At 43.0% G+C, this 15,963-nt stretch overlaps 1 protein-coding gene across 1 annotated transcript in view; it reads right to left on the bottom strand.

The window, feature by feature from the left end:
* Nucleotides 1-8,464: 8,464 nt before the first annotated feature.
* Nucleotides 8,465-15,963, bottom strand: part of RSU1 (Ras suppressor protein 1) — a 64,988-nt gene continuing 57,489 nt past the window's right edge. The window contains exons 9-10 of the mRNA XM_083467589.1: nt 8,930-9,095; nt 8,465-8,766 (exon numbers count right to left, since the gene is read on the bottom strand). Coding sequence (XP_083323715.1) covers nt 8,993-9,095 — 103 coding nt within the window. The 3' untranslated portion in view covers nt 8,465-8,766; nt 8,930-8,992. The remainder of the gene's footprint in view (nt 8,767-8,929; nt 9,096-15,963) is intronic.

Genomic DNA, 15,963 nt, shown 5'->3' with positions numbered 1-15,963 from the left:
TACAACGCGTTTTCCTGAAATGTTTTGTTTGATGTGTCTAGATGTCAGCTTGAACACCCACAGTGGTTGTGTCACAACCACCCTAAGATGGCTGAAATATACCTGTTGGTGGAAGATAAGGTGTTATGGGTGCCACCAACAAATCTAGGGAAAGGGCATCCTGTGTTGCTGCCACTGCCTAGGGTGGCCATATGTCCGTGAAATCCTGGACATGCCCTCTTTTGGGAGCCCAACATGCCCATCTGGGGAGATTTTTACATTTTAAAGAAAATGTTCAGGTTTGAGGGGTTTTTTGAGGGGATGGCTCAGGTGAGGGCGGCTTGGCCCTCTGTGCCTCTTTCCCTGGCTCGGTCTGCCCTCTTTTTTTTGCTCTTCAAGACATGGCAACCCTACCACTGCCAGGTAAGTTTTGAGGGAAACGGGAAGGACAAAATGAAAGAGGAGCCTGTGTGGGGAATGGGCCTGCGTAGCATCTTCATTATCATCCAGGAGCACACCTGGACTATGAACTTGTTCCTTTAGGAGGGGTGTGTGACTCCACCCAAAATGCAATTGACCAATCATCCAGACTTGGGGAACTACCCACCACAGGGTCTTGCCAGGATTCTCACTCAGTTTCTTACACTGCGCACAGGTACAAGCTCTCTGTTGCACACGTGTTTGCATGAAAAAGCCTAACTTGTTGATTTGTACAGCCCAGCTGTTTGCATACACAGGTAGCTAGATGGTACACTACTGCATTTGAACAACTGTACAAGTGTACAGCTAAACTATTTGTGTACAGAGGTGCACAGATTGTACATGGAGGCAATAATGCTTCTGAATACCAGTGGCCAAAAACCACAGGAGGGGAGTGTGCTCTTGGGCTTGAGTCCTGCTTTCAGTCTTCCAACAGGATGCCAAATTGGATGGTCCACTGGCCTGATCCTGCAGGCTGCTCTTACATTTTTCAGGATTCACAAATGGCCCCATGGGATCATACTACAAACACATTTCCTATAATCCTCCACTGCTGACCTTCACCATTTCACAACTGAACACAACAAACCCTAAACTTGCTAGATAGAGAAGTTTATAACATGCATATGCTGCAGTCCTTGTTGACTAATGACATCAAAATAATTTTTTTAGCATTGCCTGGCAGCATTTAAGTGCTTTGTTTTACAGGACCATATATATATGTATAAAATTGACATGCATGATATTTAATACTAGTTGTTGTTCAACGTTTTCTTCTAGGATTAGCCAATAAAAAAATAATAGTCAATATAATTATGCACGCAAATGATGTAGCTGGATGTTCTTCAGCATCAGGCCTTCAATATCTGACAGCATATCAAAATAACTCTTGAATGGTGCGCCTGCCATCCACTTGAAAGGCTCGGTTGATTAATTGTCACACCAGGAGGGGTGTTGATGCATGGCGCTGTCAGCCACACAGAGCTTAATTTGAGCAAGGCTCAGCCCCAGAAACTTTTTTTCTTAAATGCCAATGCTCAGCCCTGGAGAATGTGAAGCACGGTGAAAGAGGGCGATGCATTCCTGAGCATGTGAAAAGTGCTCTTCCCCTCCCTACCACCAGTCAGCCTTCACTCCTGTTCCAAATTGGAGGGCAGGGCAGGGCGGCCTGCATTAGTGGAATGAAAGCTATTTGGCTCAGGATTTCCGAGGGATTCAATTTTAGTTAGGAGGGCATGGTGAGTTACCGTATTTTTCGCTCCATAAGACGCACCTAATTTTTAGAGGGGAAATGCAAGGAAAAAAAATATTCTTTAAAGGGAGCACTGAGCAGAACCTGTGTGCATCCCAGGTTCTGCTCAGCGCTCCCTTTCACGAGTGGCGTGGAGCGTGTGTGCTGCACTTGCAGGCTTTTCCCTGAGGAGGGAGAAGGGCAGCCTGTCACTGATGGGCTGCCCTTCTCCCTCCTCGGGGAAAAGCCCCCAAGAGCCGCACACACGTTCCACACGTTCTTTAAAGGGAGTGCTGAGCAGAGCCTCCTGCCTGCATTCACTCCATAAGACGCACACACATTTCCCCTTACTTTTTAGGAGGGGAAAAGTGCGTCTTATAGAGCGAAAAATACGGTATATGGCTCAGTGGCCCAACACCCGCGTTTCATGCAGATGATCCCAGCATCCCTAGTTAAAGCAAAGGTTTCAGGTAGGTGGGGAAGGCCCCTCACCTGATCCTCCTGAAAGCTTCTGCTCCTCAGCTAGGGATGCTTCAAGAATAAGATTATGATGAATCCCTAATCTGCACCTCCTGGCTGAATGTGCAGATTGGAAGGCAATTGTCCTTTGGTTCTGCACTTTCTCTGAATTCTATGATGCTGTTTTTGGCTCCGAAACAGATGAAACCATGTTTACTAATGTATAGTTCAGGATGATGTGCCTTTATAAATGTGTATTTTGAGAGAAGTAAGTTTAGAAAGGCACATTTTCTGAGAGTCATCCAAAATACATATTTATATACACATTTTGGTGCGGATTAAAAAGGAATGCAGATTAACGAAGAAATGGGATAGAACAAATTCACCTCTGAATACATGCAAAGGTGATACAGATGGGAAACAGACTGATCTGTCCAACCCTCTCTTCGTTTTAGAAATTAAGCCCTGTAGCTGCATCTATGGGATATCTAAACATTAATCTAGATTTGAATAAAAGAGCAGGAATTCCTAAATGTCTTCATAAAGGGCAAGCAGTGTTGCAGAGATGTTGCACTCCTGTATTCTGCTTTGCTTTGCATTTGCAATTCAACCATCTTGTCTTCTGGCATTTGAATTGTTGCCTACAGACTATAAATGAGCTAATAATAATAATACAGCATTAATAATAAAAATAATGTTGTTTGCTACATAGAGAATAAGTAAGTGACTTACATTTTAAGGGCATAGAGTATATAATAAAATCAGGAAAACAGAACAATGAATTATAATAAAAGTCATAGACGATGAAGATTATTACAAATTATTACTTGCCTTTCAGCCTAAGGTCCCAGGGTGTGTTACAGCAACTAAAACAGAACATTAACATTAAAACACAATTATTGCACAATATTAAAAACAGTTTAAGACTACTTAGAATAACTTAATCCATCCAAAAAACAACAACAACAAAACTTCAGTATTGAAGACATATCAGCAATAGAAAGCAAAAACATCTTAACTCAATACCTACATCAACATCCATCACTTAATGATGGCTGTCATTCAGATGTGTAAATAGTTTCCTGTGTTAGGCAGGGCACTTGAGTTTCATCATGCGCCGTGCAGGATCTGTGAATCACGCCTGCAAGGTGAATGCGCCTTGATGCTAAAGCTGACGAGTTGTGGAGACGAGTTGTGAACAGTCTGGGATCTGACTGAAACAAACGAATAGCCACCTTATGTTCAAACCACATAGCAGGGATGGGGAACTTGTAGCTTTCCAGTTGTTGTTGGACGGCAACTTCCATCAACTTCAGCCTGCCTGGCCCATACTCAGGAGTGATGGGAGCTGTCGTGCAGCAATATTTAGAGGGCTGCAAGTTCCTCTGCCCCTGACATATATGATATGCTACCCTGGGTCAAGATCCAAGGGAACTAGGCGAGAGAACAGTGTGTTCATCCGAGGAGGAGTAGCAAGATGATTAGGCTAGGGGAAGCCAATATGATGCTCTCCAGATGTTTTAGATGACTACTCCCACCATTCCTGAGAATTGGCCACGTTGACTGGGACTGATGGGACTTGTTGTTCAAAACACCAGGAAGGCACCAGCTTGGCAAAGGCTGACATAGAACAGTTTCCACACGGCCTGGATTCCTGATGGCCACCTTGCAGCTGCCTGAGCCTGAGAGCCAAGTCTTGGCTTCTTCTCTGTAGGTGACTTAGAAATTGACTACAAACCTTTGATTTCCACAATGTTTCGTTCACTGCCAAAGCACAGCTCTGGTTCTTTTAAGGGCTCGATCGTATTTTTAGCACTTCCTTCAGCAATTGTTGCATGGCTGCCTCTGAATTATTTGGAATCTTAATTGGTGGAGCAGATGCAAGAGCAAGGATAGGAAAGAGGGGGGAAAAAAGAGAAAGAAATCCCTCCTGAATTTTCAAGGACGTGCTTGTCAGGTCTTTGGGAGACATTTATGCTCTAAGGTAATACTCTGGAAATGTTTTTTTTTTTCTTGTATGTTACGAGCAATGGAATTCCCCCCCCCCCCAGGGCTGCACCTTAGTTATTTTGCTTTCTGTTCCAGCTAGCAATATCATACCCAGGGCATATAAAGGATAAATATTGCATTTTGGATATCTCCCCAGCCTGCCATTCCATTCTAATGATATAACAGATAGACCCACTGACAATTGAGTTTCTGCCCTGGCCCGACAGTTGTAAATGCCCCAATTTCAAGTAAAAAAGATTTGATTTTTGTGTCCGGACTCAGAATAGATTAGCCTTGGGTCCACACACTACACAATAAGCAGCTGCAGTTCCATAAATGAGCAGAACATGAATGAAACACAACACTTTAGATGGCGAAGGAGTAATGCTGGAGGTTCGTTGGGGAGAATGTAGGGGAAGATAACCTCCTTTACCAGTTGCCAGAAACAGCGGGAGGGGAGCCTGGCCACCGTGAGAACAGGATCATAGAACCAACTGTAGAGTTAGAAGGGACCTTGTGGATCATCTAGCCCAGTGATGGTCAAACCTGGCCCTCCAGATGTTTTGGGACTATGGTTCCCATCATCCCTGACCACTGGTCCTGTTAGCTAGGGATGATGGGATTTGTAGTCCCAAAACAGCTGGAGGGCCAAGTTTGGCCATCACTGATCTAGCCCAAGCCCCTGCCATGCAGGGATATGCAACTGTCCCATCTCAGGCCCGAATCTGCATCCTTGGCATTATCAGCACCACGCTGTAACCAACTGAGTTATTTAGGATGCTGGGCTCGATGGATTGGCCTGATCCAGCAGGCTCTTAGTTTCTTAACCTCTCCCCTTTCTACCAAGCACACTTTATGATATGTTATGGACATATGGAGGCACTCTACTTCTATATTAAGTGGCTTGTAGAACAGTTTTCCTGCCTCAATTTACCACCCTTAAAAATGTGCACGACTGGCAAGCGCCCAAATGGAGTATCTCGACTGCAGTTCACTAAGACGCAGATGCATCCCCATGGCCCTATTTTTATCACCGAAATGTTAGAAGATATGCAGAAACGATTTAATCAGCAGCTTACACTTTTGAGAAATCCCAGCTTTAAAATTATATGGACCTGAAAGAAGGAAAACGTGCTTCAAAAACTGGTCTTCTGACTGGTGACTTGGGTGTTTATAAGATCTTGACTGCGAGTGTCATGCAGGGCTTACTCACGCTTACCTTTCTCTGCTCTGACATGAGTGTTGAAGCCTGGAGCTCTGCCCGGAAAGAGTGGGACAAAATGTAACTGTGGCTAAGTCCATAGGGGTTGGAGTGCTGCCTGAGGAACCTGGGAGACCTGAGTTCAAATCCCTGCTGAGCCATGAAGCTCACTGGGCTGACCCTTGGCCAATCACTGTCTCTCAGCCTAGCCTACCTTGCAGGGTTCTTTAGAGCAGGCACCCCCAAACTCGGCCCTCCAGCTGTTTTGGGACTACAGCTTCCATCATCCCTAGCTAACAGGACCCCATCAGGGATGATGGGAGTTGTAGTCCCAAAACAGCTGGAGGGCTGAGTTTGGGGGTGGCTGCTTTAGAGGGTAAAATTGGGGAGGGAGAAAGAACTATGTAGGACACCTTGAGCTCCTTGGAGGAAAGCTGAGATTATTATTTTTTTTGGGGGGGGGGACACCCTTGCAGCATGGAGTGCTCCTGTTCATTGTGCCAGCCAGTTGCCCATGCCCTTCCCTCCAATAGTCCATTCCATCCCCTCTCCCACTTGGGTTTCCAGTCATTGGTTGTTTGGAGCTCCCCCCCCCCATACATTGGGGGTTTTTTTCTCCCCACCAAAAATTTGTTGTACTTCTGCAGCTCTTCATGTTTCCACAAGGCTGCTAATGCATCCCTTTTGTGTGACATTAGCCCCAGAGGTTGTTGGGACTCCCAGATTCCTATCACCCCCGACTGTGGGACGTTGAATGTGCCTTAAAGGTACAGGGCGTGTTCAGCCTTTGTTAAAGGTCCAGGTCTGGTGTTTTTGAGTCAGAATCACAGAAGCATGTTTTAAATGAGCCCAAGAAGTTGTCACAGCTTCTGTTACATATTTAATGCAAAACCAAAATGTAGTCTGGGCTTATATTCCCCCCCGCCCTACATGCCAAAAGATCTGAAAAGGTTTGCAACAGGTTGCAAAGATCTTGAATTTAAGAGGGCGAAAACACAGGTTTTGGCACAATTTATGACTGCACATTTTTTTGTTTAGCTGTTAGACTCCTAGCAGATGGAAACTTTACTTGTCGTTTTTATGTAGTGCCACGATATTTTATTTTATTTTAAAAGCGGGAGGGAGACATTATTTCAGATATAGATGTCAGCTGCTTAATCACCTCCCAACTATGATTTCAAGGTCTGGATGTGGAGCAGGCTTTATGTAGATAAAAATATTTCCTTCGGTAAAATCCACACACTAATTTAGAACAATCCTTCAATCCAAGTTTCTTTTTTTACAGAGGAGATTAAATTCTATTTAGGTTCCTCTCTTGTTTGCTACATTAAAAGACAATTAAACATTGGCAGAAAGTTTTTTCTTCAAATGGGAAAGTTTCTTAAAAAATGAAAAGCATCTAGCAGCTGGTAGCCCTCCTTAGTGATAACGTTTCCCCATTTTCCACCCAAATTTCCAGGGAAGGGGGGGGGGCGATATTTAAGGAAAGCATTGTGACACACCAATAAGAAAGGAGAGAAGCTGTTTAAAATTTATCACATCTCATGCAGAAAGTGCCTTGTTTAAAATGAGGTTCCCTAGTACAGTGGTACCTCAGGTTAAGAACTTAATTCATTCCGGAGGTCCGTTTTTAACCTGAAACTGTTCTTAACCTGAAGACCACTTTAGCTAATGGGGCCTCCTGCTGCTGCCGGAGCATGATTTCTGTTCTCATCCTGAAGCAAAGTTCTTAACCTGAGGTAATATTTCTTGGTTAGCGGAGTCTGTAACCTGAAGCGTATGTAACCTGAGGTACCACTGTTGTGCTAAAAAGATGAAGCTTGGGGTTGTTGCCAATGCTTGATACACTCAGAGTAGACCTACTGAAATCAATGGTCAGGACTTTGATTCATTCAGTGGGTCCGAGTAGAACTTGGTTGGATACAATTCTTAGCCCCTTTTTTGCTGGTGGTACAGGAGGTCATTTCCTTCCATTTTGGGAACTGGAAGCATTGAATGAGCTGTTCTGAGACCTACAGATCCAGTTGTATGTGTGACTGAGTTTGTGCCGGTTCTTCTTGGTGCACCCAGAATTAGAAAGGCCACTTCCACGTCATCAATGGGGCGGGCAAAAGATTTGCATGGTTTGTTATTGAATGTTGCTGTTGATGATGTTAATATGAATTTTGGAAATTGATAATTATTTAATTTTATTCATCATGCATCCGGGCTGTAAACCGTCATGGCAGTCCAAGAGAACTTGAAGACACCAAACTAGCTGAGTTCAAATAGAGACAGTTAACGTAGCAGTGACATCACTTCTTTCATGGTAGATCAGGCTTCCTTTCTATACAGAAAGTTACAGGCTCAAGCACAGATGTCACCATTTTAAATGGTCTGTTGTGTGGCAATGCTGGAAAAGAGCTCTGCACAAGATAATTGAGAGCCTTTGCCAGTCAAATAGGACTTTACTGGTCTAGATGGACCAATGGATTGACTCAAGATAAAGCAGCTTAATGGGTCTCTCTATATTTTTACTAATGTAGCAGAGTCCACAGTAGGCAACATTATAAATGCCTTGTAACAGTGACACCAGATGGTGCTGTAGAGCTAAAATTGGAACTCTGACATTTTTCATTGTAGTAGTGGTAGTAAATAATAGTTTATTATTTATACCCCGTCCATCTGGTTGGGTTTCCCCAGCCACTCTGGGCAGCTTCCAACAAAATATTAGAATACAGTAGTCCGTCAAACATTAAAAGCCGGTAGCCCTCCTCAGTGATAACTGCCTTCAGATGTCTTCTAAAAGTCTGGTGGGAGAGCGTTCCACAGGGCAGGTGCAACTACCGAGAAAGCCCTCTGCCTGGTTCCCTGTAACTTGGCTTCTTGCAGCAAGGGATCCCCAGAAGGCCCTCGGCGCTGGACCTCAGTGTCTGAGCAGAACGATGGGGGTGGAAATTGTTTTTTTCAGAGCATTTTCAGAACGTTTTTTAATAGCTGTGCAGATGCAGCCTGTGTTTGCCCACTCAAACATTATTTTTTAAAAATGCAATTAAGAAGTTGTACCACGTATTAGTGAACCTACTTCCTCTAATACAAATGAAACATGCCACAAAATCCAGGAAAGGGGAGAAGAAAGCAACATTTGGTACAAAAATGATTTTAGTTGGGAGTATTACATAAAATATGATTGAGACACGGTTTGGTGCCGCAATAAGGTGTAGCCAGATGTGTGAATTAGTTAAGCCAAAAGTGCATTTCATACATGTTCTGAGAGTCAATAAAGTGGTTTACATTGGATCAAACGGCTATATGATTTAAGCAGAAATTAGTAATTATAATGGATTACTTAGCCAATGCAGTTTACACTTTGTGAGTAGCTGTGGATATAAAAAGGTATTCCTTGTTTTTATTTTATAAAACATCCATTTCTGCTAGCAAAAAAGTACCGTATTTTTCGCTCTATAACATGCACCCGACCATAACACGCACGTGGTTTTTAGAGGAGGAAACCATGCCACCCGTAGGCATTCCCTCCATAACACGCACAGACATTTCCCCTTACTTTCTAGGAGGAAAAAAGTGAGTGTTATGGTGCAAAAAATACGGTATATAAAAGAATTGGACATGCAAAAAAATAAAATAGAATTAGAGGAATGATGAATACAAGTGGCTTATTTGTTCTTGGCAGCTAACGGCTTCCGGCTGATCTTCTTGGACTTGTCATTGTTCTTCTTGGGTGGTTCGGGGTTTGCCTGCATGTGTCTGCCATAAAGGCTATGGAGAAACAAGGAACACAAATAACATGTTTAGTACCTTCCCTGAACTCAAGTGCACCATATAAAACAATTATTACTGCCATCATTAATTTAGTTATACCCAGCTTTTTCCCCTGATGGGACTCAAGGAGGCTTAGAAAACAAGAGTGTCATTTTATTAAAAATTATCAGTCCTGACAACCACCTCATCCTCCATTTGTGACTGTGTTGGAGATGGCTCACTGGCAATTAGCCTATTCGCCACACATCATTGTTTCGTATGTATGCTGCTGTCTTGCAATAATAATAATAATAATGATGATAATGATAATAATAATAATAATAAAATAAAATAAATATTCAAAGCTGTTTACAACATTGAGAAAAATACGCCCCCCAAAATAACAAGGCTTGTTTATCCATTAAACAAGGCTCCAACTAGTCTGATCTAGGCCTCAGCTGCCCCAAAGTATCACTGCCCCACTGGGCATCACCACTTGGGCAGTGGTTCCTCCCAGGTTTCTTGCAGTCCTTCACAATGGAAGGCTGATGGGAAAGGTGTCACAGTTGACACTAGAAGAGAAATTAAAGCAGAATAACTTGTGGAGGATGGGTAGGTGGTCAGAATGACCAATTCTGTGGACATGTGCTGGATGTTCATAATGTTCATCAACCATGAGGAATGTGACGACAAATTGCTGGAAACATAAATACAGTGGTACCTTGGGTTAAGTACTTAATTCGTTCCGGAGGTCCGTTCTTAACCTGAAACTGTTCTTAACCTGAAGCACCACTTTAGCTAATGGGGCCTCCTGCTGCCGCCATGCCGCTGGAGCACGATTTCTGTTCTCATCCTGAAGCAAAGTTCTTAACCCGAGGTACTATTTCTGGGTTAGCGGAGTCAGTAACCTGAAGCGTATGTAACCTGAGATACCACTGTAATGCTTTGGAAGGATTTACTCCTGCTTGCTTGAACTTGGAAATGGGATTTCAAGATCGGTTCTGTGCTGTGACCCCCCACCTTCTAAGACCAGGGTGGCCAAAGCGGTAGACTCAAGTTCCCACCATCCTTGACCATCAACCATGTTGGCTGGGGCTGATAGCAGTTGGAGTCCATCATCTGGAGGGGACCAGGCTGGCTACTCCTGTTCTAAGATGCCATCCTATTGTGTAACCATATGCCAGCAGTTTGTTTGTATTCAGTTCATTTTCTATTTGTTTGTGTTGTTAAAATTTGAAGTGTGTGTGTGTGTACACACTATGTATATAATCTATCTATATCTAATTATATCTTAAAAAAAACTAGTTCTGTATGCTATGACATTTCTACTACTTCCAAGCCAAAGCATAAGCGTTTTTACACAACAGTTTTGCGGGAAGAAGATCCAGGCTTCTTAAATTCTTAACCTTGGAGACATTGACAAAAATTGGGTTGAATTGGCAAGATGGAATGTCGATGTAACAGAGAGTGAACTGGCTGCTTAACCAGAATACTCGAGGGCTTGATAAAGTGACACAGAGCAATGGTGTCAGAGTCTTCTCTGCCTGCTCACACATGATGGATTGTTGCAAGAGAGCTACCAACACATCAATGCCACATTAATACAGACCCCTGATTAAATGTTGACGAAGTATCCTACAATTAAGATTGCTGGCACTCACAGGAAAGCTAAATAGACTCTAAGGCTGAGAGGATTTACACTGAACACCAGAGAGCAATTAATGGATAATTTATGAGTAATTCCTCCTTAAAGCAAAATTAAAAGCCTTTGAGACAAAACAGGATACAAATGTAAACTTGCTCTGTTGACAAAGAACCTTTTGGAAGATACTCTGCGTGTCAAGAAAGAAAAGAGATCCCAAAACTTTCTTGTTTTGAAAGGGGACTGCTCTGGCGGAAGTGATGGGACTAGCTCAAGAAAAACCCGGCACCTGCTGTATGCAAACATATTCTCAACTAAGCCTGACACTCAGCCTTCAGAATGAATTACTCTTTAGCTTTTTAAAGAAGAAAGAAGAAATAGTCACATTCTAGGAGGGCATTGGGAAAGGGCTGTAACTCAGTTGCGGAGCACATGAACTATGTTCAAAAAAATTCCATGCTCAGTTCTTAGCATCTCCAGGTAGCTCTGGCAGAGACCTCAGTTTGAGAGTTGTTGCCAATCAGGGCAGACAAGGGTTGGGAAACCTGTGGCCCTCCAGATGTTGGGCCAAGGTTCTTGATCAGTTGGTCATGGACCAAGATCTAGGTGGTCTTGAAGGAAACTGGCTTTCTAGATCCATTTGAATTAGGGTTTAGGCCTGATTTTGGCACAAAAACTGCTTTGATCAGCCTGTATGATGGGCGAGAGACAGGGGAAACTGTTCCCTGTCAATTCTCCTCCACTTTTCAGCAGCTTTCAATACCATCAACCATGCTAATCCTTCTGGAGCAGCTGTCTGAGTTGGGGGTTCAATAGGGCTTACTCCCAGGTAAGTGGGGTTAGGACTGCAGTCTTAGCGCTTCAAAGAAACAGATGAACTCCAAACATCTGTTCTTCCCAGCAAGTGCCATCATAGTAAACTAGTAATTATTATGATTATTTGCATTTATTCACCACTTGCTACATAAAATGTCTCAAAGCAACTTAGAACTACATTCCAGGCTCTTTTCAGGGAATATGCTGGCAAAGAAAGACTCACAGATGTAACCATGATAACGTGGAGGCAACAATAAAAATTATTCATTAATGATTTGCAATAACAGGATGGTAAGATAAGGATCGCAGAAAAAATTCTGAGTAGGCAGCCACTTATAGTGGACACAACTATCTAGGGTGGAGTGCCTGACCCTTGAGTGTGTGTGCAAAGGCCAAGAGAACAAGCATAGAGCAAGGCATCCCTAATGATTCTATCCTCTGATTTACACAGGTATGTGTGTGTGCAGAATCTACACTGTGCAAAGAAACTCTGAATATTATGTATTTAAAACGTAAAAATAAAATAAAATACACTGAATCCTAACAAGTTTCCATTTGTCCTTCCTGTTAACGCTTCATGTTCACGCATTAGCTGTTGATTATATAAGGCCAAGTTAAAAGACTAGCTTGCAAATTACTCTCCCCACAACGGCCAGTTTAAATGGGATGCTCCATGCAAATCTCCGCAGAGCAATAATGAGATCATAGCATAAAACCAAGATTTCATGTCCTTCAGACATCTGTAATTATGCTGTGTGGCAACTAAAAAGTTGTTGGCGCTATAATCGTAACTGATAAATGGCACAGCCTCTCTAAACAACGGCACAGCCAGAACCGCCACGTTGTGTGCAGATTCCTCATTAAGGAAAAGGGCAAATAGTTTTCTAGAGGATTTAATGTCAGTCTGAAAATACTTCTTCTTTTTTAAAAAAAGAAAGAAACCCAAACCCTCCATAATAAGATTTTCTGGGTTTTTCTTTGCTATAGAGTCTGGTTATAAATACACTCTGCAACAGCACACAAGTGTATATAATATGCAAATCTATAAACGAAACAAAAAAAGGTATCTGAAGAAACACCGTGCAGTCTCTACCCTGCCCCACTGAGGGTAACAAATGAGAACACTCTGGCTGCTACAGCAAAACTAACAATAAGGGAGAAAGATGCTCATTAAACTTCATCATTCTGTCCACTTTAATGATGCCTTTACTTAATAAAAATTCCCTGAGCAGTTGCAGGGATATTAGGCAAGGTCTTTGGTTATGTATCAGGGGCCTAAGCTGTCACTAGCAAGCCTGCAGTTCAGGAGGGGCATTCCCAAGAGGAAGGAGCAAATACAGCCTCCTTTGTAATAAATGCAAAGAGAATCAATAACTGCAGCTTGGTACATTACTTAAGCATTTAAGAAAATAGGTGATCTGTCTAAATTAAAGTGCGAAGTGCTAAATGCTGCAATTTAAAGCATAAATCAAGAGGCCTGAAAACCTCAGACACTGAAGCTATAAATCCTTTTATTAAGGCTTATAACTTTAACAAGGGCTATTAAAGGGGCTGGAAAATGTGAAAATATTTTGAAAGTAATTCCACTCCCAGTTAGGTTCCTTTGCTAAGCACTGAAAATGTCAATAGGCCAAGGCTACGCTTTTTAAAATGGTTGGGCTGAAAGGGAAACAGAACAAACTCCACTAGAAATAGATACGATGCTCTTGGGGGAAACACTCTACATGTTTGTGCATGAGTTAGTTTCAGCTGATTTTGGATGGCACATTCTATCATTATTAATGATTATTATCATCCCCATCACAAAACTGGCTGATGAAGCCTTAAGTTATGAAAATGTGGCAATGCAAGATGCCACCTTAGAAATAGAAGGTTTATGCTTCTCTGGGAAAATGCATTGATTTCTCACTGCATGGTTAAGCCACATACTCAGTCCTGGAGAAAGTGCCGTTTTTTTAGATACTTTAGCAGTATGCCTGAGCGAAATAACTTGCACAGCAGAATGAAAATATTCCTTTAGATTTCAGAATTGAGGCATCGCTCTCCTCTAGCCTGCCTCAGACTTATTTCATCACGTTGGCTTGATGCCACAATATTTTGGTCTATTCTGGAATAACACACCTATATTTTCATCATTTGGTCTTTTACAAAGACCAAGCATGTATTTCAAAATGGGCGGGGGGGGGGGCAGTGTTACTGACATGCTATGCCAGTTACGACTCTGCCTTGAGACTTTTGTGTTTAACAGGGGAAAGCTCAGGAGGGGAGGGGAGGGCCATATATAGTAGGGTTGCAATATTCAAAAAAGTGAAAATCCGGACACAAAAGTTGTTGAGGGTTTTGTTTTGTTTTTTTGCAAAGCTGTTGAAATTTCTGAGCTATTTTTAAGGAAAACCACCAAAACCAACACTACCGACACGGGTTGCCATATGTCCGGATTTTCCTGGACATTTTAGCGATTTCCACCCGGACACTGCTTCTGACTGCAGTATTCCAGCTATGTCCGGGAAATCCTGGATGTATGGGGACAGGGGTGTGGGGTTGCTGCATGCTCCACTGTCACTCTCGGCAGTATTTGAGCCCTCACACATTCCTTTGAATTTTTGAGCAGGGTTACCATCCTCAAAAGCCTTGACTCCCCAGGTGGTTGCCTTACAAAAACTGCCCGCAGAGCAAAATGGGGTCAATCATTTGGTTATTTAGGTAAAGGGGCAATTCCTGTGTAGCAGGGCCAGTCAACCTCTACAGTCTTTTGGCCCAGAAGAATCTGAATTACCTCTAGATGGCTGGCCCTATTATACCCACTGGTATCACTCAGCTAAAAGAGCATCATATTGTGTGGACGAAAACCAGTCACCTGACTCCACTGTGAAATCAGGCAACAGCAAAAGTTCGAAGAGTACGGCCCCAAGCAACATACCTTGCTCCTTCAGAAAAAGTGTAACCCCATCAAGAGCAGGCAACCTCCTATCCATCCAGTCTAGGGAACCGCCCACCAACAGTGGTTCAGTCTTATCTGGATTGAGCTTCAGTTTATTAGCTCTCATCTAGTCCATTACTGAGACAAGACAACAGTCCAGCACATCCACTGCCACACCTGCAGAAGTAAAGGAGAAGGAGAGCTGTGTGTCATCAGTATATAGCTGACAACATACTCCCAAACTCCAGACGACCCCACTCAGTAGTTTCATGCAAATGCTAAACAGCATGAGGGATAAAATAAAACCATGAGGAACCGCACATTGAAGGCTCCACAGGGCCAGAGAGAACTCCTCCATCCCCCCTCTCTCGAAATGACTACCCAAGTAGGACCAGAACCACCGCAAAGTGGTGCCACCTACCCCCAACTCAGACAGTTGCTCCAGAAGACTACCATGGTTGATGATATCGAAAGCCACTGAGAGGTCAAGGAAAATTAACAGGAGCACATTTCCCCTGCCAATCTTACATCTGTCATTATACAGGGTGACCAAAAGCAGTTTCTGTGCCAAAACCAGGCCCAAACCCTGACTGAATTCCTGATTGGATCTAGAAAAATCAGCTTTCTTCACGGCTGCCTGGATCTGGTCCGTGATGTTCTTATGTTATTGCAGGCTCGCTCTCTGTTTCTCTTAAAAATGGACAGGATACTGTCAAAAGTTGGAAAGCTCCCAATAGTATGGCTGGACACTATGCAAGGGAGAGTGCCAGCTGCCGATATAGCACCAATTTGAAAGAGAAGGATTCTAGTTTTGCATTAGGTTTGGTGGGATTAGTGCTGCTCTCGTCCCCTCATTGCCATGGCCCACATTACATGAGAGTAGAAAGCCTAAAGTGTGGGATACAAAGTCATCTTTACAAGCCTGAAAATACAGAACAAGGGTGATTAGATATAGGCTCCAATCCCATGGTAATTCCCAGACCCAATTCTAAATTCACATTTTAAAGATGTTTGTTTGTTTGTTGTTGTTTTACAACAAAACAAAACTTGCAAAAGCACAAGATTACCACCGAGGCCTTGTGGAGAAGTGTCTGCTAATTAGCAGCTGCTCCCATTATCTGTTGCTACAGAGTGTCAGGGTTGTACATATGTGTATTCCGCATGACTGTGTCGAAACAGTATAGGTTGCAAAGGGGGGGGTCCTTTCTCCACTTACTCATCAGCACTTTCAAAGCAAAGCAACCCACCATCAATTAAGGAATGATACAGACATTATGAAGGCCCTCAGCAATTTTTCATAACCTATCACCATGGAGGTAAGACTGATTGAGAGTTTATTCGGCTGTGACTCTCACTCTGTGCCAGCCAATCTTTATAGTAAAACTGCAGTGAAAATGTCACTTGCTGTAATGAACACAGATCATAAGTTAAGCCTCTCGGATATTTCTCCATTAGTTCTCATTAGATTCCCCCCCCCTGCGTTTGTTACATTTTTCAGAAGGAGGGGG

This window comes from Podarcis liolepis (assembly GCF_965112155.1).
Source record: "Podarcis liolepis genome assembly, chromosome: 12".
Lineage (NCBI taxonomy): Eukaryota > Metazoa > Chordata > Lepidosauria > Squamata > Lacertidae > Podarcis > Podarcis liolepis.
The sequence above is the reverse complement of the archived record's forward strand: the minus strand, read 5'-3'. Positions and strand labels throughout refer to the sequence as shown.